The sequence below is a fragment of the Neoarius graeffei genome, chromosome 4, assembly GCF_027579695.1.
Source record: "Neoarius graeffei isolate fNeoGra1 chromosome 4, fNeoGra1.pri, whole genome shotgun sequence".
Lineage (NCBI taxonomy): Eukaryota > Metazoa > Chordata > Actinopteri > Siluriformes > Ariidae > Neoarius > Neoarius graeffei.
The window spans coordinates 75204032-75230837 of NC_083572.1; the positions used below are offsets into that span (position 1 = coordinate 75204032).

Genomic DNA, 26806 nt, shown 5'->3' on the forward strand with positions numbered 1-26806 from the left:
CTAACAGCTTGAAGCCAGACATATTCAACAATAAAGCCTACATCTCAAAAAGAAGCATCAGAAAGACTTTACTGAATAAGATACGGTATATACCCATAGAGAGTGAACTCAACACTAATGCTAAGCAATCATTATCTTCTGCTGGCTCTGCCAGTGAAATGGATCCAGTGTACTGTGATGCACAACAGGAAATGAACGAGTGTAAAAATGTTAGTGAGATGCAGAAGGTAGGATCTGAGCCTGAGGAGGTGTCCAGCTTTCCCAGCCTGAAGGTGAAACTTGAGGAAGAATGTACTGAGTTTGAATTGGCACCAGCTCCAGAAATGCAACAGGAAGCCACAGTAGATGTACCAAAGCCATGCAGGAAACATGAGCCAAATTCAGAACCAAAACAAATAGACAAGCCACTTTATGTTTTCGCAGCTATGAAGAAGCGAAGCATGGAGGGAGATACAGAAAAACGCCCTTACAAGTGCCCTTACTGCAACTGGGCCTTCAAGAAGTCCAGCAACTTACTGAGTCATGTGAAGACGCACAGTGGGCTGAAACCACATGTGTGTGAACTGTGTGGAAAAGCTTATGCTCATCAAGGCACACTGCAGCAGCACAAGCGGCTACACACGGGTGAGCGGCCCTACAGCTGCCCATTCTGCGACAAAACCTACACATGGTCCTCTGACTACAGCAAGCACATCCGCACACACACTGGTGAGAAGCCATACACATGCACAGAGTGCGGCAAGGAATTTGTGCGCTCGTCAGACCTGCGCAAGCATGAACGCAACATACACACCAATGACAAGCTATTCCTGTGTCGTGCGTGTGGCAAGACCTTCAACAAGCCTCTGGCACTGCTACGGCATGAGCGTACACACCTGGATGAGAAACCTTTCATCTGTCGAGACTGTGGCAAAACCTTTGCTCTTCCCTCCCGCCTGACTGAGCACCAGAAAGTCCACAATGGCTTGCGGCCATACGTATGCCCCATCTGCACCAAAACCTTCACTAAGTCCTCAAACCTGACTGAGCACACGGATTTCCGTCCGCACACGTGTGCAGAGTGTGGTGTGGCGTTTGCCATGCCATCACGCCTGCTACAGCACCAGCGCACACATGCAGCCAGACGACTGCAGCAGGTCCAATAGCCACCAGTTTCATAAGTTTCGGTTGTTTCATAGCAACTGGTGGCTTTCATAGCTCAGAACAACTCAGCCAATGCATCAGTCATGAACCACACTCGTCCTTTTTTTTGTACTGTGGAGCAATCACACACTCATTTTCTTGTGGTAGTGCATCTCTAGTTTTTAATATTTATTCCATTTTGTTTTGACTTGCTTAGCAAACATTTTATTTTTTTTACTTTATAATATTTAGTTTTGCATATTCTGTCTTTTACATATTATTTTAGGCAGTCACCTCTCGGTGCACATGTATCCTGACAGCTGCACCCAGATTAATATTTAATTCTTTTTTTTGTTGTTAGAGACCTTTATTCGTTCAGACAATTTCTTCCTTAATTTATTCTCATTTTTGCCCCATGTTTTTTCCACTGTCTAATGGTTTCAGAATGTAAATGCTTTCAATTTTTGTCACCTTGTCCATGATGGCAGTAAATCCTTCCTCTGTTATACCCCACTGACTGATATTCATTTTGAGATATGTTGCTATGGAAGCCCCTGCTATCTGAGTAAACATGTCTCTGTACTACTATTAGCACAAAGCTAATTTAAGCCAGTATCAAACCCCTGTAACAGAAAGCCATTGGGACAACTTGTTCTACATGCTGATCACAGCTTTGACTGGCTTAGGGGTATAAAACTCCAAGAATAAAGTATACAGCACTGTTGTTAATGCCTCACTGACATGGGCGTCGCCACCATTGAATGTGAAGGAGGCGTGTCCCCTTCACATTTTATAATTCTTCATTTGGACCCCCCCACATTTAACATAAAATGTTAACCCAGCGCTGTTTCTATTGCTTCGTGAAAGAATCCATTCCACTTGATCGATAAGAGAATCCACATACCACTGGAAATCCACTCTGGGTTTTCCGGGCGTTACCTACGGTACAACAACTCACTGCACACAAGTGAAGTGAATCTCAGGGCAAGCAGAGAAATTTTGGTGCAAGGTGCAGCTGCTCGAAAGTGGAGGAGGTAACGTCAGCCCCATTGCCACCTCACAATGTCTAGCTTTTGCTAAAACCTTATTCTTTTGTTATATGCCCTCAAAATTAACCCTAGGCCACATTAAATTAATGTTCAACTAAACAATGAAATAAGCTTAGCCTAATGGGGTATTCTTGGTTGATGAAGAATTGTTTGCAGTATTTGCTCCCTCCCCAGACACAATGGACATAAGGAAATTCTTTACAAAGAAGCGGAAAGTAAGTCAAAATTTACCCACAGGACAGGTTTCTTTTGTCCCAGTGGAAATGTTAGTGCAGTTAGCTGGCTAGTCAATGTTAGGAGATGTATCAGCTAGCTTAATGTTAGCTATCATTGAATTCAAACCCAGTAGGCCTGCCTTACTGTAATGCCAAGAATGAGGTCAAGTCTGCTCTGATGATATTTATTGATTCCCTGTTGTGATTTGAAGAACTTGTTTTGTCTGGTCTTTGCCAGTTTTCTGGAAAGTAACATGGGAAATCAGTGTATGGGGAAGGAATAGTAGAAAGGAAAGCAATGGAGAGATGGATGTTATTCCAGGTGGATTGTGAAGGAAAGGGGGATAAAAGTTATGCAGTGGTAGAAATTATGGTGGCACCAATGCAAGGAGTTATATCTATAAATCTATTTGTTATACTAATCTGTAAATGTTACTGTAGTACCACCATTGCATGTAGGTTGACAAAACTGCACTTGTGTGGATAGATCTCAAAAGAGCAGTGCATGCAAGACAGCCCAAGAAACTTGCAGAACTGGAAGCCTTTTGCAAGGACAAATGTGTGAAAATCCCCCAGGTAAGAACTGAAAGATTATTAGCGGCTACAAAAAGTGTTTACAAGCTGTGATACTTGCCAAAGGGGGTGTTACTAGGTACTAACCATGCAGGGTGCCCAACCTTTTGCTTCAGGCCCTTTTCCTTTGTCATTTTGAAAATGTAAAAGATGAAAATAAAAAATTGTTTTTGCTTCAAATATAAAGGGAATGAGTCATCTTTAACTTTATGCCTTTTGGAGATCATTTCTTCAACTTGCTTAACTGTTCACAGTAACAGCAATTTTGACCAGGGGTGCCCAAACTTTTGCATACCACTAAAATATAAAATTATTCCAGAAAGGCATTCATCAAAAGCATTTCTCACATCTCATTATTTGCATAAGGCTTTGGTTTCACAGTTTTTGTTTGTTTTGCTTTTTATTTTTACTTGCCTTTTCCTGTTTGAGTGGTTTTAAAATGAATCCTGAACCAAATACAAAATACTGCAGTTTTGTATAATGTTAACAGATCAAGAAATGTTACCATCATCAATATCTGGTCGTCTTCATTGTGTTTTCAAGACCATGATACTGTATTTAGTTATTTCATTTCTTATTATAATAGTTTATAAAAAAGTATATCCCATTACCAATGGATTTCTGAATACTATCTACACTGCCTAGCAGAAACAAAACAATAAGAGCCTTACATTTCCTGTGTTTTATCATTTAATCACCTTCAATGTCACAAACAAAATCAAGATGCATGTTAAAAGCTTAGAAGGCAATTGTATGCTCATCGTTTAAAGCTTACACAGAAGTGACATCATTTGTGTTCCTTCAGTGCTAAAATACATGTTAAAAAAATCATTGGATTCACCTTTTGTGTTTAACTGTGTAACAAAGAGTGAAAGGAGGTCCTTCTGTTGACAGAACATATTTCTCTCTCTCTCTCGCACGCACACAGCTGTGCAGACTCATGGTAAAAGGAACCATCATGCATCTTATGCAATTCTGTTGTCCTAATTGGAAAAGTCCCAGAGGAATTAATGCAGTGTCACTCTCATAGTGGTCATCTCAATACAGTATCAGTATAAGGCACATACAGTACATGCAGTCCTTTCCTTTTATTTACTTCCATTATTCAAGGCCAAATAGTAACACGTGTCATATATATTAATTGTCTTAGTGCAAGAGAAAATACTATGAGTTTCTGTAATAGTACATCAACTTTAACACATACAGTATAAAACAAAACATACAGTGAATTAATTTACAAACCCAAAGATTGTCTGATAATACAAATATTAAATGGATACATTTGATAAACAATTTGAAATTGCTCAAATTGCTCAGTCAACATGTTTACAAAACATTATTTACAAAACTATGAAAAGATATTGCCACCAACTGAACAGCTGATGATCATATTGTAAATTATAATGTGGTTTTACAGAGGTGGCTTAATAATGACAATGTTCTGCATTTTCATACTGCTTTTTGCTGAATTCATTTCAGAATTGGAAAATGTATTTCTTCAGTCACAGCATTTACTGACTGATTTGATCATTAAAGCAACATGTGTACATTTTTGTTGCTCTTAAGGCATCTTTGCCAGAAAGGGTATTTTCATATTATTTAAACCTCACAATCTAGAAAACCAAAAACTTCAACAGAAACAAAACAAACAAAAAAATAATTAACAGAAGCCTCTTATAGAGTGAATACTAATTTATCAGAAAGTTGTTTTAATGATATCATAATCAGTGTATAATAACAAATTTGTTCCCAAACTGTTGGCACCCATAAAGGAAGCAGGGCTCTCACACTTCCTAAATCCCAATCGAACCCGTCAAGAACCACGATTGCTTTCCAAATTCATGGTACAAAATGTGAGCTTCTCAGACTGAACAGAAGTATCTTCAAAAGTTAACAAAAATGTTTGATTTCTGTTAATTTTTGGTCCTTTTAGATTAAACAAAATTGAAGAGACTATAACAGGTACTTCTGAATTATTTTAAATTCACTATCTGGTACTTGTCCTCTTCTTGAGAAATTAAATATTTGATTAATTGATTCAAAGGTGTGGCAATTGCATCATAGCTTAAAAGTACAATTAATGTGATAGACAGTATACATATTTTCATATATAAAATGCTTTAAAAGTGATTGCTTTGCATTTTGTTCCCTTCACAGTACCAAATCCAGAATAATTGAGACAGTTACTATAAAGAGTATGTTTTTTTGCATCATAAACCTAGACCTTGCCTCATGCACTTTCTGCCTATTTTTGTGCATTCCTGAAATCTGTTGCATAATCATAAAAAAGAGCTCATAAGGTGAAACCAAAACCGTTGTGATATTTCACGCCTTGTCCAACACCACAGCCATTCGCCAGCTTTGCACTTCAAGGGTCCTACTGATATCACCACCATCAACTCCAGCTTTCAGCTGTTCCATTTCTTCAGTCAAAGACAGGAAAGTCTAATGTCTCAAATGCACTAATTCAGCATTTCAAATGGCACAGATAATGTGTGTATGCGCCTCCAAAAAATATCGGGTGATTGAGCATTTTGGGTCTGTTTGATGCTGAATCCTGAGAAGTTTTGATCCAGACTAAGCAGGTTGACACCACCTGTAAGCCTCCCATGAAGCGAACAGCCCCATGTGCAGAGCTGCATTAGGGACCCTGGCCCACAGCTGCACCTGGCAGTTGACCTAAAAGAGAACAACTCTAGTCACAATGAGAACACTGCTTCAACCTCAGAACCTCTTTTTTTTAATACAACCCCGATTCCAAAAAAGTTGGGACAAAGTACAAATTGTAAATAAAAACAGAATGCAATGATGTGGAAGTTTCAACATTCCATATTTTATTCAGAATAGAACATAGATGACATATCAAATGTTTAAACTGAGAAAATGTATCATTTAAAGAGAAAAATTAGGTGATTTTAAATTTCATGACAACAACACATCTCAAAAAAGTTGGGACAAGGCCATGTTTACCACTGTGAGACATCCCCTTTTCTCTTTACAACAGTCTGTAAACGTCTGGGGACTGAGGAGACAAGTTGCTCAAGTTTAGGGATAGGAATGTTAACCCATTCTTGTCTAATGTAGGATTCTAGTTGCTCAACTGTCTTAGGTCTTTTTTTGTCGTATCTTCCGTTTTATGATGCGCCAAATGTTTTCTATGGGTGAAAGATCTGGACTGCAGGCTGGCCAGTTCAGCACCCGGACCCTTCTTCTACGCAGCCATGATGCTGTAATTGATGCAGTATGTGGTTTGGCATTGTCATGTTGGAAAATGCAAGGTCTTCCCTGAAAGAGACGTCGTCAGGATGGGAGCATATGTTGCTCTAGAACCTGAATATACCTTTCAGCATTGATGGTGTCTTTCCAGATGTGTAAGCTGCCCATGTCACACGCACTAATGCAACCCCATACCATCAGAGATGCAGGCTTCTGAACTGAGCGCTGATAACAACTTGGGTCGTCCTTCTCCTCTTTAATCCGAATGACACGGTGTCCCTGATTTCCATAAAGAACTTCAAATTTTGATTCGTCTGACCACAGAACAGTTTTCCACTTTGCCACAGTCCATTTTAAATGAGCCTTGGCCCAGAGAAGACGTCTGCGCTTCTGGATCATGTTTAGATACGGCTTCTTCTTTGAACTATAGAGTTTTAGCTGGCAATGGCGGATGGCACGGTGAATTGTGTTCACAGATAATGTTCTCTGGAAATATTCCTGAGCCCATTTTGTGATTTCCAATACAGAAGCATGCCTGTATGTGATGCAGTGCCGTCTAAGGTCCCGAAGATCACGAGCACCCAGTATGGTTTTCCGGCCTTGACCCTTACGCACAGAGATTCTTCCAGATTCTCTGAATCTTTTGATGATATTATGCACTGTAGATGATGATATGTTCAAACTCTTTGCAATTTTACACTGCCGAACTCCTTTCTGATATTGCTCCACTATTTGTCGGTGCAGAATTAGGGGGATCGGTGATCCTCTTCCCATCTTTACTTCTGAGAGCCACTACCACTCCAAGATGCTCTTTTTATACTCAGTCATGTTAATGACCTATTGCCAATTGACCTAATGAGTTGCAATTTGGTCCTCCAGCTGTTCCTTTTTTGTACCTTTAACTTTTCCAGCCTCTTATTGCCCCTGTCCCAACTTTTTTGAGATGTGTTGCTGTCATGAAATTTCAAAATGTCTCACTTTCGACATGTGATATGTTGTTTGTGTTCTATTGTGAATACAATATCAGTTTTTGAGATTTGTAAATTATTGCATTCCGTTTTTATTTACAATTTGTACTTTGTCCCAACTTTTTTGGAATCAGGGTTGTATATAAAATCTCTGAACCCTAGCAGTTCATCAAACATTATTGACCTTTTTCATTCCAGGCCACCAGGAAAAGCTAAAAGTCAGGCAAAGAATCATCATGACGTGACACTGCAAAGTGTCAAACAACAAGTTTAATTTATATAGCGCCTTTCACCAACCCAAGGATACTTTACAGCAGGGGTCTTCAATCCTATCCGCAAAGGGCCGGTGTAGCTGCAGGCTTTCATTACAGCCAAATTGGAGGCTCACTTGATTGTTGACTGGAGATGAGGGTGAAATGATTAAACAAGTGAAATCAGGTGTAGCTCCTGCTTGGTTGGAATGAAAGCCTGCAGCCACACTGGCCCTTTGTGGATAGGATTGAAGACCCCTGCTTTACAGGGTAATGGCACTACGGAAAAAGAAACAAAAATCAACCAAAAGAAAATATAACAGATACGAGACACAGGAAAGGAAAGAACAAAATGACAATTTGCATGAGTCTAAAGAGAGCAGATTTATTGAAAGCTTTGAAGAAGTAAAACAGTCAGTGATCAGGAGAGGAGGGACAGCAAAGCGATAAGATTTAAGAGGAGCCTTGATTTTGGGAAGAGATATATTATCACAAGGGCTCTGAGGGAGAGAATTCCACAGCTTGGGGGCTGCAACCCTAAATGTCCTGGAACCCATGGTGAATACTTTAAATCTGGTGGACAGACAACAGACGAGAAGATTAAGATCTGAGACTGTGAATGGGAGAGTAGGGTTGAAGTAATTCTATTAGATATTGAGGAGCATAGCCATGGAGTGCTTTAAATGTAAACAGAATAATTTTATATTGAATGTGATCTTGAACAGGGAGCCAGTGGAGGTTCTGGAGGATAGGGGTGATCCATGTTGAACATTTAGTATGGGTGAGGACTCTGGCTGCAGAGTTTTGAATATACAGCTCTGGAAAAAATGAAGAGACCACTTCAAATTTTTCTTAATTCAGCATCTTTATGTATGGCAGCCATTTCATTCCAGTGTCTGTGCTGGAACTCCAACACAAGGACAACTCATTATACTTAATGAGGTACCCATCAGGTGATCGCCTGAACCAAATCTTATTTAATGAGGAAAAGTATAAAAAAAACACTGCTGTGGTCATCACTATCCTCTTGCAATAGGACCAGTTTTGATGGCAAAAACAGTGCTAGTCATACCTTAAGTTTAATTGAAATACAAAAATATCTATTCATCATGCCAAAAGAGTTAAAAAGAAAAAAAGTTTTGAATGAGAAAAAGAAGGGTTCAATTCTGGTTTTACAACAGTTTGCTTCCATCCTTAAAATTTCAAAGACGGCAGTTCATAAGAACAAGGTCAAGCAGCAGACATCGGGAATAATAAAGTTACAGACTGGCAGAGGGTGAAAATAACTCCACTAATTGGGATCATCGCCAACTTCTTCGAATGTCATTCAACAACCATAGGACGACATCAAGTGACCTACAAAAAGAATGGCAAATGGCAGCTGGGGTTAAATGCATGGCAAGGATGGTTTGAAACGAGCTCCTCCGGGTGGGGTTGAAGTCATGCAAAGCTAGAAAAAAGCCTTTCATCAATGAGAAGCAAAGAAGAGCTAGGCTGAGGTTTGCTAAAGACCATAAGAATTGGACCGTAGTAAAGTCGTCATCTCCGAGGAGTCCAATTTTCAGCTTTTCCCATCACCTGGTCATCTAATGGTTAGACGGAGACCTGAAGAGGCCTACAAACCACAGTGTCTCACATCCATTGTGAAATGTGGTGGAGGATCGGTGATCAGGAAGAAAACTTGCTTCTTTCTGCTCTGACAATATTCCATAACTCTGAGGATTGGGTTTTCCAGGAGGACAATGTTCCATGCCACACAGCCAGGTCAAATCAAGGTGTGGATGGAGGACCACAAGATCTTGGTTGGGCTGCCCTGTCATGGGCAGCCCAACCTCCAGATCTGAATCCCACTGAAAACCTCTGGAATGTGATCAAGAGGAAGATGGATTGTCACAGGCCATCAAAAAAAGCTTAGCTGATTGAATTTTTGCACCTGGAGTGGCATAAAGTCACCCAAGAGTAATGTGAAAGACTGGTGGAGAACATGCCAAGACACATGAAAGCTGTGATTAAATGTCATGGCTATTCAACCAAATATTGATTTCTGAACTCATCCTAAGTTCAAGCATTAGTATTGTGTTGTTTAAAATTGAATATGATCTTGATTTCTATGTATTATTCAAGGTCTGAAAACACTTCATCTTTTGTGTTATTTTGACCAGTTGTCAGTTTCTGCAATTAAATGCTCCAAGAGCCAATATTTTTATGTGGAAATGTCAATAGTTTATGGAGTAAAATAAAAATGTTCATGTTCCTCAAACCTATAAATAGTAAAACCAGAGAAACTGATCATTTTGCAGTGGTCTCTTAATTCTTCCAGAGCTGTACTGAAGCCAAGCAATGGACTTGGCTGGGAGACCAAAAAACAGAGCATTACAATAATCTAGTCGTGATGTGATAAAAGCACGGATGAGTGTTTCAGGACAGAGACATGCAATATTGCAAAGGTCAAACCAGACCTGTCAAACCAGACAGGAAGGCCACGCCTTCAGAAACAGCAGCTGATAAAAGATGCGTCACCAATTAACATCCGGTGACACTCTGAGGAAGACGGAAGTTGTACGTCGAAACATGTCAGGTAAACAAACCCAAAAATTAGATGTCTGATAAAAAAGGAGAGAAAAAAAAAAAAACTAAAGAGGAGAAGGACGACCCAAGTTGTTATCAGCGCTCAGTTCAGAAGCCTGCATCTCTGATGGTATGGGGTTGCATTAATGCGTGTGGCATGGGCAGCTTACACATCTGGAAAGACACCATCAATGCTGAAAGGTATATCCAGGTTCTAGAGCAACATATGCTCCCATCCAGACGACGTCTCTTTCAGGGAAGACCTTGCATTTTCCAACATAATGCCAAACCACATACTGCATCAATTACAGCATCATGGCTGCGTAGAAGAAGGGTCCGGGTACTGAACTGGCCAGCCTGCAGTCCAGATCTTTCACCCATAGAAAACATAAAATGGAAGATACGACAAAAAAGACCTAAGACAGTTGAGCAACTAGAATCCTACATTAGACAAGAATGGGTTAACATTCCTATCCCTAAACTTGAGCAGCTTGTCTCCTCAGTCCCCAGACATTTACAGACTGTTGTAAAGAGAAAAGGGGATGTCTCACAGTGGTAAACATGGCCTTGTCCCAACTTTTTTGAGATGTGTTGTCATGAAATTAAAAAAAAAAAAAAAAATCACCTAATTGTTCTCTTTAAATGATACATTTTCTCAGTTTAAACATTTGATGTGTCATCTATGTTCTATTCTGAATAAAATATGGAATTTTGAAACTTCCACATCATTGCATTCCGTTTTTATTTACAATTTGTACTTTGTCCCAACTTTTTTGGAATCGGGGTTGTAGTTTTTCCTGCCTTAGTCGATTTATTTCCATTTCACATGCATGCAACTGTTGTAAAGTTCAGTGTGTTTGTGAAGAACTCTCTGACTGTAGGTTCATTACTTGACAATGTAAAAATCATAAAATACAAATCGATAAAGTTTGCATGAAGAAAATAGGGTGCCAAGACTTTAACAGTACTGTGTTTGAGAATATTTTTACATAATTTTTTTTTGTTATATCATCCACCTCTAGGTTTAAAAAAAAAAAAAAAAAAAAAGTGCTGCGTCATGACAGACAGGATAATGTTCAAGTTTAAAATTGTTTAGTGTGTAGGTTGTAGGCATTTTATACAGACTTGGCAACCTGCAAGTGAATCAGTGCAGCCAGTGTCATGATGCAGCACATTTTTGTTTTTTTAAATAAACCTAGATGTTGGGTTCGCCCAGAAAGAGACCCTGGATTCCTTCGTGAATGCCTTTCCCTCGGGCCCGAGGTGGACGAATCAACACTAGAGATGGATGATAAACCCCCCCATGAAGGCACTAACTCAAATGCGAGAAGAAAAATAAAACAAGATTCTTAAGCAACCTCTTCCATCCTCACTTCCGACTTTGTTTTTGCAAAATACATTTTAAATACAATTGTGAATTTCTCTGGAGTTTTCAGGCTGAGCTCCTCTTGATATATTCTTTAACCACTCATTTCCCTGTTGTTCTTGAAGCATTTGCTTCTATTTGTTAACATTTTTCTTGATAGCAGGGAGACAGTAATGCCCTTTATCTATTTCTCTGTTTGAACAAGTAAAAGCAGAGCAAAAATTAACCATAATGAAGACAGATTAAGCCTTGCTTGCATGAAAGACGGTGTCTGTCTGACCCCAGCTGTAATTATCACATGATGTGTGACATTATGCACAAGGGGTCTATAAACAGTATGCATTAGGGAGCATCAGTTGCCCTCACTTTCATAAAATCTGATGCGTTTTTGTTTGGGCGTTCCTTTTCACCAATAAAGACATCCTGTAAAATTTTTTGACCATATTCAAAAGTCTAATGGCGGCACCATGAGGTTCATTTTTTGCCAAAAAACGCTTATTTTATGTTTTCGCGTAAGGTTTGAATCACAATGTTGGACTCCATTTATTGATTTCTTGTGACCCAGAGATCATGTTAAGAACCTTTGCAAGGGATTGAGAAGCATTAATGTGATTCATAATACATTTGTATTGTTTAAAAGTAGTTGAACAATGAGTCAATGAACAGCTAAAACTCAAACTGTGCTTGATAATATATTTAGAAATTGTCATAAAAGTCATAAAATAGCAGCTTTTTCCATAACTTTGAGCTTCATGGTGCCACCATTAAACTTTTGAATTTTGTCAAAAATATTTCACCCAGTGTGTTTTCTTACCAAAAGGAACATAAAAACAAAAATGCATCATGATCGGAAGAACTTTTCATTTTTAGGGGGCAACTGATGCACACCATACTACAACAGCGGAGGTATATAAACTAACTTGCAAAGCAGTAAATGAAACCGAGACAAAGAAAACAGCCAAGACGTAATGGCGGATACATAGTGAGGGACACTTTTAGGAACTGAAATAAAAGATCAAAAAGCCCAATTTTTGTAGTGCTAGTGTGTAATATATGCTCATTCCAACTTGCCTGGTCGGGCATGTCGGGGACATATCCCACTTGCCCGAATGCATGTTTCACTTGCCCCGGGCAGTCCTAAATGCCGAGCCCTGAAAGCATTACGCAGCTCACAAGTGCTCTCAGGGACACCCCATCAGAGTTACATGGAGCTACCGTATAACTGGTGAACCAGACATTGACTCAGAATGGAAGACAAGCCATTCAACCTGTTACAAATCAATGTACTATCAAAATGACTTCAAAGCTGATATTTTAATGTAAAACTGCTACTTAGTGTTGCTTTAAATCTCATAACCCTGAGCAATAATAAATACTTATGATACTTGGGCTATACCCCAAACTGCAATACTACTGTACTAAATAATGTCCATACAACATTGCAGTCATTGCTATTTAGGCACATTATTTAAGGTGCATTATATGGTTCGGGACACATCCTTATATTCTCTGTGTGCACTAGCAGCACAGATTTATCTACATGGTGGAGAAAAAAGAAAAACAAAACACAGGACTATCCATTTTATGAAAAGTTATTCTTCAAATAGCTTAAAATGGTGACTTTGGCATTGTTAGACATTGCCATTTGAGCTTGGTTACCATGTTTTGATATCTAAAAATATTATGTATTGACATTTTTGGATTCTAATCCTGGCTTGTAGGATTGGATTTTGAGATATGGATATTTTCACTGTAGATACTGTATATCCCAAAGCAGCTTCACTTTGGAGGCTTGACTGAGAAATTATATATATATATATATATATATATATATAATTTTTTTTTTTTGGGGGGGGTTTAAAGTGTTAGGACTGAAAAGAGGACAGTAAAGGATGGTGGAATTATAATTGTAGAAAAAAAGGTAGGATGAAGAGATATTAAGATCATAGAGATCTAAGAACTGTGTGGACACACACACACACACCACTTACCAGCTCTCCTAGAAAAGGGATTGATGCCAGCAGCTTGAGTCTGTGATGGCAGCATGGGGAAAGAGACCTTTGGTGGAGTAGGGAAGGTAGGCGTGGGTGTTGACTCCTAAAACAAATTTGTGACTTTGAACAAATCGAAAATGTCAAAATACACAGACAAAACACACCTAATTACAAACACTACACATACAGTATATGGCCAAAAATAACAGACACCTGACCATCATACCCATACGTGCTTGCTGAACATCCCATTCTAAAACCACAGGCATTAATATGGAGTTGGTCCCATCTTTGCTACTATAACAGCCTCCACTCTTCTGAGAAGGTTTTTCACTACATTTTGAAGAGTGGCTATGGGGATTTGCCCATTCATCCACAAGAGTTTTAGTAAGACCTGGCACTGATATCGAGCAAGAAGCTGGCGTATAGTTCGCTTTCTAATTCATCCCAAAGGTGTTCATCCAGGCTGAAACTTGGAATTTTTATGCTCTATGCACAGGGGTATTATCATGCTGGAAAAGGTTTAGGCTCAGCTCCTTAGTTCCAGTGAAGGATTTTTTTTTTAATTATGATAAAAAAATTAAAAAAAAAACCACAACACACATTCCAGACAATTATGTGCTTCCAAATTTGTCGCATCTGTTTGGGAAAGGCCCACATATTGATGTCAGGTGTCCACAAACTTTTGGCTATATTAGTTTACATACACACAATGCAAAGGCATCTAACTAACATGAATAATACATTAAAAAAAATAAAACTTAAACTGCGATTGCTCTATTAAAAGTTAATATGCAATTCCGTTCACATTTATTTTCAAGATTAAAAAAAGTAAAATAATTTTTTAAAACTCAAATTAGCTTGTAATTAACATTACTGAACAGCTTTGGTGCTTACTAGTAACGTCTGGAGTAGTAGTAGTCATAGTTGTATTTAGTAGTAGCATAATTACCATGAGAGCAGGTTTGGTTTGTTCATATTGGTCCTCTGGAGTTTCTTTAGGCTTTGATGTGAACCATCTGCTAAACCACCCTGACTTTGGTTCCAAATAAATAAATAAATAAAACAAACAAAACCCATACATTAGAAGAGGTTATACTAACACTTCAACAGGATTTTAAAATATTTAACACGCTGACCTTTTCTGATTTCTGACTGGTGGTTTCTGTTGGATTAGCATTAGTAAGGGTGGTCAAGGCCAGATCAGCACTATCAGGAGCAGTTCCATTTTTAGGAGCATCCATCTTTACACATTTTAAAAATATTATACAGTAAGAAACAAGCAACAAAATGTACCATCCTTAGTTTTAGATTCCATGACAAGTACTCTGTTACATTGACAAGTAATTGTGATGGTTTTGTTTGCCTTTATTAATTTATAATTAATTTATTTTCTTACCATGTTTTTACTAGTGGAGATATCATCTAGGAAAACAATTCAATAGAGACAATTAACAGACACACGAGTATGCGTGTAGCACATTACAGATTTTTATACATTTAGTATTAAAAATATAATAAAACTCATTCTATATTGTGTTATTAGCAAAGGCATATATTCCAACAAATAACATACACTAACATTTATTAACATACACTACAATGACCATCACAAACATTCACTGCCAAACATTATTCACTAATGCCAACATTCACCAACACTAAGGCTACGTTTACATTAGACCGTATCTGTCTCGTTTTCTTCGCGGATGCACTGTCCGTTTACATTAAACCCCCTGGAAACGCCAGGAAACGGGAATCCGCCAGCGTCCACGTATTCAATCCAGATCGTGTCAGCTCCGGTGCTGTGTAAACATTCAGAATACGCGAATACGCTGTGCTGAGCTCTAGCTGGCGTCTCATTGGACAACATCACTGTGACATCCACCTTCCTGATTCGCTGGCGTTGGTCATGTGACGCGACTGCTGAAAAACGGCGCGGACTTCCGCCTTGTATCACCTTTCATTAAAGAGTATAAAAGTATGAAAATACTGCAAATACTGATGCAAATACTGCCCATTGTGTAGTTATGATTGTCTTTAGGCTTGCCATCCTTCCACTTGCAAGTAGTAAGTGATATGCGCTGGGATCACACACACAGCGGCTCAGTCCCGAATCGTGGCTTGTTCACTTCACTCGCGCGCTGTGTGAGCTGCGCAGGGCCGGAGTGCGCACCCTCCAGAGGGCACTCGCTGTTCAGGGCGGAGTGATTTGGAGTGCAGGATGCCTGCGGAGCCGAGCGTATCCGTGTATTAGGCTTGCCATCCTTCTACTTGCAAGTGGTGAGCCTTGCGCGGCTTGCCATCCTTCTACTTGCAAGTGGTGAGCCTTGCGCATGCCCTAAATACACTGGGATCATGTTACGCGCCGTCTGAAATGCACTGGGATCATGTTACGCGCCGTCTAAAGTCATGTGATTAGCGTATCCGCGTATTGGCGTTGCTGTGTGCACGGCTAACGGTTTTAGTGTAAACGCGAATCGTTTTAAGAACGTTAATCTGATGATCCGCTGATTCGACGTAAACGTAGCCTATAATTCACCAATATTCAACACACACCAACACCACCATTCACCATTACACAGACATTCAACACCCATTAATTAGCAACATCCACATTAACCAACAGCAACATTCACGAACACACACTAACATTAACCAAAACCAACACTAATCATTCACCTACACACACACAATCAGTCAGCAACACACACCATAAACCAGCACTAACATTTACCAACATACAACAACATTCACTAAAACACACACGCTAATATTCACCAATCCATATTCATCATTCACCAAATGTTCAACACACACCAACATTCACCACCACACATGCAGGATTTGGGTTGAAAGTCCAAAGCACACCGACACAATGTTTTCAAACAGTAAGTTGGAAGTATCATTCTAACCTATATTATTGTGGGTCCTTGGCTCCAGACTGGAAAGAGTCTGATGGTACGACGTGTCAGAATGATTAACACCATCCTGAACTGCACAAATTGGTGGGAGCTCAGAAGGGACCAGATTCTGTTGGGCATACCTGGGAACTGGAGCATAGATTTGAGGAAGCCGTTCTTCAGGAACATATGTTTGGGTTTCTGGGATGTAAGACTGTTCTTTTGAGAGATAGGAGGGGAAGGAGTGTTCTGCTGGGGAGTAGTGGGAATAAGACTGTTCTTCTGAGGGGTAGGAAGTATGGAGAGGTGCTGCAGACTGAAGCTGATTGTAATGCATATTTCCTGAACCATTATGACTGTCCTCAGTAACAGAAGTATGGATCATCTCACTGGTGGAAAGCTGGTCCTGGCTAAAATCTATAAAAACATACACTGGGTTACTTTACAGTCTTGAACTACTTTCAGATCAAAACATAGAAAATGATACAAACAAACACTTTTCTAACAGTAAAGACATTTTAAGATTTCAAAATGCAAAAAATAAAGAAAAATCAGTTATGGCCCTTTTCCACTACCCTTTTTCAGCTCACTTCAGCTCGCTTCAGCTCACTTCAGCCCGACACGGCTCGCGTTTCGACTACCAAAAACCAGCACGACTCAGCTCGCTTCAGCCCTGCTTAGCCCCTAAAACTCGCACCGTTTTGGAGTGGGGCTGAAGCGAGCCGAAGCGAGCCGAGTGAGGCTGGGGGCGTGAGCAGACACTCCCCTGTGCACTGATTGGTGAGGAGGAGTGTCCTCACATGCCCACACACGCCCCGCGAGCACGCTGGGATCTGTAAACACCGCAAACCCAGAAGGAGAATAATTACGAATTACGAGAATTTCTGGAGCCTTATGCGCCTCGCCTCATCTATACGCTCTTGCCAGTATCTGTCCGCGTTGTCGGTGACAACAAGCCACAGCACCAAGACCAGCAACACTAACGACTCCATGTCCTCCATGTTTATTGTTTACTATTCGGGTCGTGAGACTACCGCTTAAAAGGTCACTAATGTCACTGTTTGCGCTGCTTAACGACATCACCTGACGTCCACCCACTTTCGCTAACTCCACCCAATGTGTCCACCCACTTCCAGCCAGCACGGTTCAGCGCGGTTGTAGTCGAAATGCAACTCCAACAGCCCCGCTCAGCCCGACTCAGCACGGCACGGCTCAGCCCGACTCAGCCGCGTTTGTAGTGGAAAAGCGGCATTAGTTGTATACTTTTGCTGCAGAAACTTGGTCAAACCTGTTGTTCTAAGTTATTTCTCATGTTACTGCCCATTAACTCTGTGGAAAACACACCATGTTTATTTTTATGTTGTTAGTACTGCTTCAAAACCTTCGGCCTCTAATGTAAACAGAGACATATCAGCTTGCTAACTAGCAGATTAAATTAAGTCATCTGATCTATAATGTACATCCGCAGTTTTAGCTACATAAACTCCAAACTGAAAACAGCATTTCACATGTTACATTTGGGAAATATTAAGCATTTTATTGCTCCTGCCGAGACTTGGGATCAATTTCTTCTGCTATATTTTGGTGTTTTATAAAAGCAATGGGTGCAGATTCCAGTGTATTCTGGATGAACATGCAGGCCTGATCCATTGTGACTCCAAGTGGCCATCTAATACATTACACTTGACCTAATAACCCGGTGGATGGGCCAGTAAGATACTCCCTGATGTTCTCTCCACAATAAATGGTGAGGGTAGTCAACGATAAACAGTACTGTAACAGTGACTAAGGCTACATCCACACGACAACGGCAACGAGATTTTATTTAAAAAAAAATATCGCGTTCACATGGGCAACGGATCAGTAAAATATCAGGTACATATGGCAACGCAACGTTTGCTGAAAACGATGCAATACACATGCCACACCTCTACGTGCGCTGTAATACGGTCCCATCGGAGACACCAGAACAATAGAAGTAGGACACATGCGCATAAACCCCTTCTTCTACCCGGCGTGAAGTACTCACAGGAACAAACACACAACAAGAAGATGGCTGCGACTACGCGAGGAAATCGTGCCTTCTGTGTGTACATCTCATTATCCCTAGCCGCTTTATCCTTCTACAGGGTCGCAGGCAAGCTGGAGCCTATCCCAGCTGACTACGGGTGAAAGGCGGGGTACACCCTGGACAAGTCGCCAGGTCATCACAGGGCTGACACATAGAAACAGACAACCATTCACACTCACATTCACACCTACGCTCAATTTAGAGTCACCAGTTAACCTAACCTGCATGTCTTTGGACTGTGGGGGAAACCGGAGCACCCGGAGGAAACCCACGCGGACACGGGGAGAACATGCAAACTCCGCACAGAAAGGCCCTCGCCGGCCACGGGGCTCAAACCCGGACCTTCTTGCTGTGAGGCGACAGCGCTAACCACTACACCACCGTGCCGCAAATTAGTTTTATTAGTGTGCATAGTTTTATATAACTTAATTTTCTTATTGTGTGTGAACATTTTGAAAAGCATTTTTATATAATTTATATAACTTTTTATATTGTGTGTGAACATTTTGAAAAGCAGTCTTATCCAATAAAAAAAAGAAATTCAAGAAATGGTTCAGTTACTTGTTTATTTAAAAGAAAAGCTGTATACAAAAGTGAATGCAATGCAGTGGTTCATACAAAAACAGCGAGAGTGCTGCTTGTTCTAGTCATGTGGTTGTGACGTCATCGTAAACAAATCCGTTCTACTCATCCAGACGACTTCGCAACGGCGCCGTTGCCAGATTTTTCCCCACTCTGGAACCCGTTCTCAAAAAAATATCGTTTTGGGGCACCCAAAACGCCGGTGCCGTGTGGACGCCAGGCCGAAACGATAAACAATTTTATCAGATTCGCCTGAATCCGTTGCCGTGTGGACAGGGCCTAAGGTCTCATGTTCTACTGTTTTCTACTGGATGTGAAGGTAACACATTGAATGATACGAATATGAGGTAACACTGGAACAGCAATTTACCTGCATCTTCCCTCTTTTCCTTTTGGGCCCAAGCAGTAGCTTCAGCAGCTGAGCGGTACAAACTATCACTGCCCAAGTTCCCCATCTACAAATGCACATTCATTCTTAGGATTGCTATACAAGACATAGATCCAGAAAACAACAACAGAGACAAAAAGAGACAGGAAGACTGGTATATAATGTCTACAGGAGTACAGAAAACATTGGGAGCATAGAGCAGAGTAAGTAAGCTTAGTATGTAGGAAGATAAGCGCACACTGTATGAGGAATATAAATTTATTTCCAAATTGGGGCAAATAGCAGTTGGGGGCTAAAGGTTCTGCATAAAGACCCAACAGTGGCAATCAGCAGTACTAGAATTTGAACACAACCTTTGAATTTTATTTGTATACACACACACACACACACACACACACACACACACACACACACACGAATGTAATATTTTAAATGCTGACTTATTCTATAGTTGCATGAAACTGATCATGTACAAATGGTATTACCAAGACTAAATCATATGCTTTAAAGTGAGTGTGTGATATTTTAGGCAGTTTACTTTATTATAAACTAATGCATTTTTGTTAAATCTGCATTTGTCTTGTAGCTATAGAGAAGGCTACAGCCTAAAAATCTATAGCGCATGTCTAAAAAATTGAGACATTCTACTTCCATTAAACATGTAATTGTGTTTTAGTCAATAAACTACATGTCATTTTTTTCTGGACATTTAATGACCATGTGAACTAGCTATAGACAAACAAAAGATAATACAAAAATAAAAGGTCTGTTCTCATCCTCTCAAGCAAATCAATCAATAAAGCATGGTCATTGCGGCTGCACAGATGGAGCACGAGCTCACCTGCAGGTCCTGTAGATGCTGCCGTAGGAGAGACAGCCAGTCTGGATCAGCACCTGTCTCACTGATCTGTGCTTCAGAGTGTTTAAGTCTGTCCACCATCTGTGAAAGCACATGGAAAAAAAAACCAACCGACCAAATAAAACACTTATTACACCACAATGTTGCAGCAATATCCAGATCCAGGCCTGAATCAAAATGATGTTCTGTTACAATCAGGTGAAAATTCAAATTCAATCCAAATTGCTTGAAACTGGTCTCATTGAATTCAGAATTGAATGCAGAACAACATACAGTACTTTTTCACGGGATCTCGGATGGATGGATGGATGGATGGATGGGCGGGCAGGTGGACAGGCCCGTGACCCGTAAACAATGCCTCCACCACACAGTGGTATAAACAAACCAAATTACAATTCCTCATTTAAAATCAATTCTATTATAGCATACAATTCCACCTTCAGACTTTGGGTGAGACCTCATTCCTGTGTGGAGCGATCCCAAACTATGTACTGAGGAAGAAAGTGATTCAAGCGTCAATATAGCTACTACTGCTTTTTGGGGGTTTTTTTCTGCACGGCTGTATTCAGTTCTTTAAGTACTTGTGTTTCTCTGATACAGCATACACATAGCCGTGTGTCTTTGTTGATGAGCGTGTGTTACCTTGATAACCTCCTGTAGCAGTATGATGTGTGGCTCTTGTATTGTGAGCAGAGCTTTGGCTACAAGCTCACAGTAATGGAAGGCCTGTGAGAACAGACCGCAATCCAGCAATCGACATGCATACAGGAACTTGTATACCTGCACGACAAGATGCACCACAGCAACAGTGGAGCAAACAGGAAATAACCAACAAGTAAATCACAATTTACTTAATCAAATGATTCATGATATTGAACCGTCTGTGATCCTAATTGGTTAAACTAAACACACTTATTACAGACTATTTAAAAACAGTTAATTGTCAAACAATTTGACCAGCTTGATAAAATCAATGGTGAAGGACAACTTTCGGACATGACTGTACATAATACGAAAAGGGAACAGAGCAGACATACCAGAAAAGAAGGGATGATGAAGGATGGGTTTCCCAATCTCTGACAGTATTCAAACACCTCAGTGCAGCGAATGGCTGAATTATGACAGAAGTCAGCAAAGGAAGCACTGCAGGATTATCATATCAAGAGAAAATGTAGAATAAAATTTCAAGAAGCCTGCTGTAAATATTGTGAGTGATGGTAGAAACAAGCAATACAACTTTGGACATTTTGATTCGCCCTGAACCTTTACGTATTTATTTACCTTTGGCCAAAAACATCCCCAATAAAAATTGTAGCCCAAAATCACCATATCCAGATTAATGCTGCTTCGTTTTTATGGCAATCTCAGCAGTGGTCACTGACTGACATGAACAAATTGGCAAAGCTCATTCTTATTAATCAGTTTTCCTTAGGTCTACATAAATCGTCACACACAACTTATGAAGGAACACAAAGCAAATGTCCAATCAGCAATGTCCGAGCGACATATGTGGGGTCCATGAGGACAGCTCAGATAAGCCAAATATACCAAATATTACGTTAAAAAAAAGAGAAGACCTTCCTTGGAGCAAGATACTAGATGTTTTCATTTCTGTGCAGACACAGACTAGTTTTGGTTTTTTTTCCCCCCTCTAAATTTTTATTAAGAAAAATCTCCCTGAGACAACATAAGGAAAAAACTCTAGAGAGAAACAGCACTCAGAAGGGAACCCATCCTCTTATTGGCGACACCAGATAATGAGAAGCGTTACTACCTATCCACAACTGTATACTATTAAATCAAATAGTACCATGTGTTAAAAGGATTTAGAGTTTTTAGCTTCAAGTCTATAGTATCCAAGTACAGTTATCCACTGAATAATGAATGAGACTTCAGCATAGATTGAACTTACTGATACATCTTTAGACTACTCAAGTGGCATCATCAACAGTATTTGTGTGTCTGTGTGGTACACACCTAGAGAATAAAGCTATAGCTCATACAATTATACAACCCCAATTCCAAAAATGTTGGGATGCTGTGCAAACTGTAAATAAAAACAGAATGCGATAATTTTCAAAATCATGGAGGCCCTATATTTCACTGAAAATAGTACAAAATTAACATATCAAAATGTTGAAACTGAGAAATTTTATTGTTTTTTGAAAACATAATGCTCATTGTGAATTTAATGTCTGCAACACGTTTCAAAAAAGTTGGGACAGGTGCATGTTTACCATTGCGTTGCATCACCTCTACTTTTAACAACACTGTAAACGTTTGGGAACTGAGGAGACCAATTGCTGTAGTTTTGAAAGAGAAATGTTGTCCCATTATTGCCTGATATACAGTGGTGCTTGGAAGTTTGAACCCTTTAGAATTTATGCAGAAATTAAGACCTAAAACATCATATTTTCACACAAGTCCTAAAAGTAGATAAAGGGAACCCAGCAAGGGCGGGTGGTGCATAAGGGCGATTGGGCGACGCACTGCCAAAACAAAAAAAAAAAGTTTTTTTTTTTTTTAAACAAACTTTCACCAGTGCTGCTCTAGGCTGTTTTAATCTGTCTCTGGGCATCATTGTCCAATCAGGGTGGTCTTGCTTCTAGGAGTACCGCCCCTTTTGGGGTGATTTCAGTCACGTTGAAAATCACCCAAGAGTTCACTGATAGAGTCCCATGTTAATATATTTTTTTTCTCCTAACTGACACTTCAATGCAATCTCTATGGGTTCCAGGGGGGCTTGCCCGAACGTACTTATGTCACTGCGAAGCGTGGCAAAGTTGCGTTCGATCCACTCAGTTTCTGAGGTGAGATGGATGTGGAAAGCAATTCAGTGCGGTCTTTAAAAGAAGTTCCATTTAGTCAGCGATCAAATCGAGCTAAATTGGCAACAAAACAAGCTGGACCCCCTCGACCAAATCTAAACATACCATAAAACAAATTTCGACAAAGGGGGGGAAAATCATATACTCGAGGTTTTACTTCAACATGGTCCCAGCGCAAATCCTGGCGAGCTGGCTGCAAGGACGCCTCAGCGGTTTTCTGCTCCCCCTGCTTACTTTTCCACCCTGGAGGTGGCTCCACGGACAAAACTGCTTGGACGGTCACTGGAGTTTCGGACATGCATCATTTGTCGGAGAAAATAAAAAAAACATGAGTCCTCAAAGATTCACATGGGCAGCTGCCTGAAATTTTTGGCTTTTGGGAGAGTGAATATCGCTACACAACCGGATGAGGGCTACAGGCTAGCAGTTCACCGCCACAACGATGAGGTGAGCAAGAACAGGCACATATTAAACCGGCTCATCCAACGCGTGAAATTTTGTGGAGTGTTCGAGTTAGCTCTACGAGGCAAAGACTAAACTGAGGGCTCCAGTCACCGTGGTGTTTTTCTGGGTTTGGTTGACTTCGTGACTCACACACACACAGTCACAGAATCAGTTCACTGTTGATGTTTTCAATGTGCATTTTTATATTTGCCACACTTTGCTCTGAGAGTTAGCACTTTGGTAATATCCTTGGTAAATACCAGTAATTGCAAGATCTAAAGATCCACTCATCTATTTATTCAACTGCTATTGTTATGTTAGCCAACTATTTACAATGTTTTGTTACAGTAAGTGCACTTTCCTGTTGTCCTTAAGTTGCACAGTCTGTAAAATTCTTGCTGGTCATGGAGTTTGAAGTACAAAATCTATTTACAGAACATTCTATAGAACAGTACTTTCAAGATTGGCAAATAAATATGTATTATTTTTTAAAAATATGGTTTCCTTTCTTATTTAGTTGTTGGACATATCTTTTATAAAGATATCATTCACATCATACAATATTCAAATAATTTGAATAGTGAATAGGGCGTAATTGGAATTGGTCATTGTGGAGCCAAACTATTCTTCGATTGTGAATGTTGTTTGCAACTTTACACCACAGTCTATAGAGATCTAGATCTGGTCACGTGACCAGAAAGTACACAGCCGCCATCTTGTCGGTAAAAAACACAGCTGAATACTGCTGCACTCGTGTACAGAATGGATCAATTTCAACCGACGGACTACACGGCTCATTTTTCTAATGAACAGATAACTAGATACATGTCTAAAATAAACAATCTACAGATTAGTGACCCTTATGGCTTACCGGACGGAGTTTTTACGACCGTGTCAGTGGATATGGAACTGCCAGAGGTGGAATACCCAGACGTGTATAATTACCTCATTAACTTTCCCTTGCTGTTCAGTGGTGAAGCACTGCGTGCTTATAAATCTCTGGACAGTTATCTTTACAGAAATTCAGGATTTGTCAGCGACTCAGATGTGGTATCTTGTAAACAAGAAAATAACAATCCTCATTGGACGGGTAAGTCACTTAAGTATTGAGTATAGCACTGACCAGCCGATTATAGAATAGAATAAGGTAATTCCAGCTGTAATTCCAAATCGTCCGTCTTGTTTACCATGGATCTGGCGTTGGAGAGATAGAGGCTTGGCAGTGGAGGTTTGAGTAGCTGTTTTCTGAGCTTAGTCAACAGGCCGGCTCTGCCTGCAGCCTCGCTTTTGCTTCCGCTCCCCATGCCGCCTCCTTCGCTTTGCTTCCAATAACAATCCACGGAGACCCCGCTGGTCTTGCTGTCTCGTCCGGAATGTTGTGCATGCGATGGAAATCGCTACAAACAGTCATTTTCTGCTGGAAACCAATGTCCAGTAAGTCCATACGGTTGTAGTGGATATTGAAGTCTGATACAGACGAACACCACGCAAAAATACACACAAAAAACATAAAAAAAACGTGCACAGGTAGGGAGAATTTGTAGCCGCAGCCGTTGTAGTAGAATTGTATATAGTAGGGTTTTCCAGAAGAAAAGGTAGAAGCAGAAGTAGAAGCAGAAGGCGGAAAGCGTTTGACCGACAAGATGGCGTCTGTCACAATCTGGATCGGCTGTGACGTCACATGCAAGTGCTCCATAGCTTCGGTAGCTACAGGGAAAAGATTTCTGTAATGTGCTGCCATCTAGTGGACAGAAGTGGCATGGAACTGTGATATGCAGAGAGAAAACAAAAAAAAAAAAAAAAAAAGAGTTAATAATGTCTGGCTACCTATAATGTACCTGTTGAATGAGTCACCTTATGACATTATTGGATAATTTGCCCCTCCTGAGAAAATTTTCAGGACCCGCCACTGGAACCCAGTTAAACAAATGAGACAAAAATATTATACTTGGTCATTTATTTATTAAGGAAAATGATCTAATATTACATATCTGTGAGTGGCAAAAGTATGTGAACCTCTAGGATTAGCAGTTAATTTGAAGGTGAAATTAGGTGCTGTTTACATTAGACCGTATCAGCGGATCATCAGATTAACGTTTTTAAAACGATTCGCGTGCACACAGCAACGCCAACTACACGGATACGCTCGGCTCCGCAGGCATCCTGCGCTCCAAATCACTCCGCCCTGAACAGCGAGTGCCCTCTGGAGGGTGCGCACTCCGGCCCTGCGCAGCTCACAGAGCGCGCGAGTGAAGCGCACGAGCAGTGATTCGGGACAAACAGCAGGAAGTGAAAGTCCGCGCCGTTTTTCAGCAGTTGCGTCACATGACCAACGTGGCATGACCAACGCCAGCGAATCAGGAAGGTGGATGTCACAGTGATGTTGTCCAATGACGACGTCAGCTAGAGCTCAGCACAGCGTATCCTCGTTCCTCAATGTTTACACAGCACCGGATCAGATACGTAATGGATTGAATACGTGGGCCCTGGTGGATTCAAGTTGTTCCGCCTGTGGAGTCGTTTCCCGGCGTTTTAATGTGAACGGACAGTGTATCCGCGACGAAAACGAGACGGATACGGTCTAATGTAAACACCACCTTAGAGTCAGGCGTTTTCAATCGATGGGATGACAAATCAGGTGAGAGTGGGCACCCTGTTTTATTTAAAGAACAGGGATCTATCAAAGTCTGATCTTCACAACACGTTTGTGGAAGTGTATTATGGCATGAACAAAGAAGATTTCTGAGGACCTCAGAAAAAGCATTGTTGATGCTCATCAGGCTGGAAAAGGTTACAAAACCATCTCTAAAGAGTTTGGACTCCACCAATCTACAGTCAGACAGATTGTGTACAAATGGAGGAAATCAAGACCATTGTTACCCTCCCCAGGAGTGGTCGGCCAACAACGATCACTGCAAGAGTAAGGTGTGTAATAGTCGGCGAGGCCACAAAGGACCCCAGGGTAACTTCTAAGCAACTGAAAGCCTCTCTCACATTGGCTAATGTTAATGTTCATGAGTCCACCATCAGGAGAACACTGAACAACAATGGTGTGCATGGCAGGGTTGCAAGGAGAAAGCCACTGCTCTCCAAAAAGGACATTGCTGCTCGTCTGCAGTTTGCTAAACATCACGTGGACAAGCCAGAAGGCTATTGGAAAAATGTTTTGTGGATGGAGAAGACCAAAATAGAACTTTTTGGTTTAAATGAGAAGCATTATGTTTGGAGAAAGGAAAAACACTGCATTCAAGCATAAGAACCTTATCCCATCTCTGAAACATGGTGGTTTGGGCCTGTTTTGCTGCATCTGGGCCAGGACAGCTTGCCATCATTGATGGAACAATGCATTCTGAATTATACCAGTGAATTCTAAAGGAAAATGTCAGGACATCTGTCCATGAACTGAATC

The 26806-nt window shown here is 40.5% G+C and overlaps 1 protein-coding gene across 3 annotated transcripts in view; it reads right to left on the bottom strand.

Annotated features, from left to right (window-relative positions):
• Positions 1-3631: 3631 nt before the first annotated feature.
• Positions 3632-26806, bottom strand: part of sec16b (SEC16 homolog B, endoplasmic reticulum export factor) — a 49622-nt gene continuing 26447 nt past the window's right edge. For all 3 annotated transcript variants that reach the window (XM_060919712.1, XM_060919710.1, XM_060919711.1), the window contains 10 exons: positions 21163-21268; positions 20768-20905; positions 20108-20206; positions 19249-19333; positions 16238-16642; positions 14722-14747; positions 14462-14566; positions 14275-14358; positions 13320-13425; positions 3632-5638 (listed from right to left, as the gene is read on the bottom strand). In XM_060919712.1, coding sequence (XP_060775695.1) covers positions 5601-5638; positions 13320-13425; positions 14275-14358; positions 14462-14566; positions 14722-14747; positions 16238-16642; positions 19249-19333; positions 20108-20206; positions 20768-20905; positions 21163-21268 — 1192 coding nt within the window. In that variant the 3' untranslated portion in view covers positions 3632-5600. The remainder of the gene's footprint in view (positions 5639-13319; positions 13426-14274; positions 14359-14461; positions 14567-14721; positions 14748-16237; positions 16643-19248; positions 19334-20107; positions 20207-20767; positions 20906-21162; positions 21269-26806) is intronic.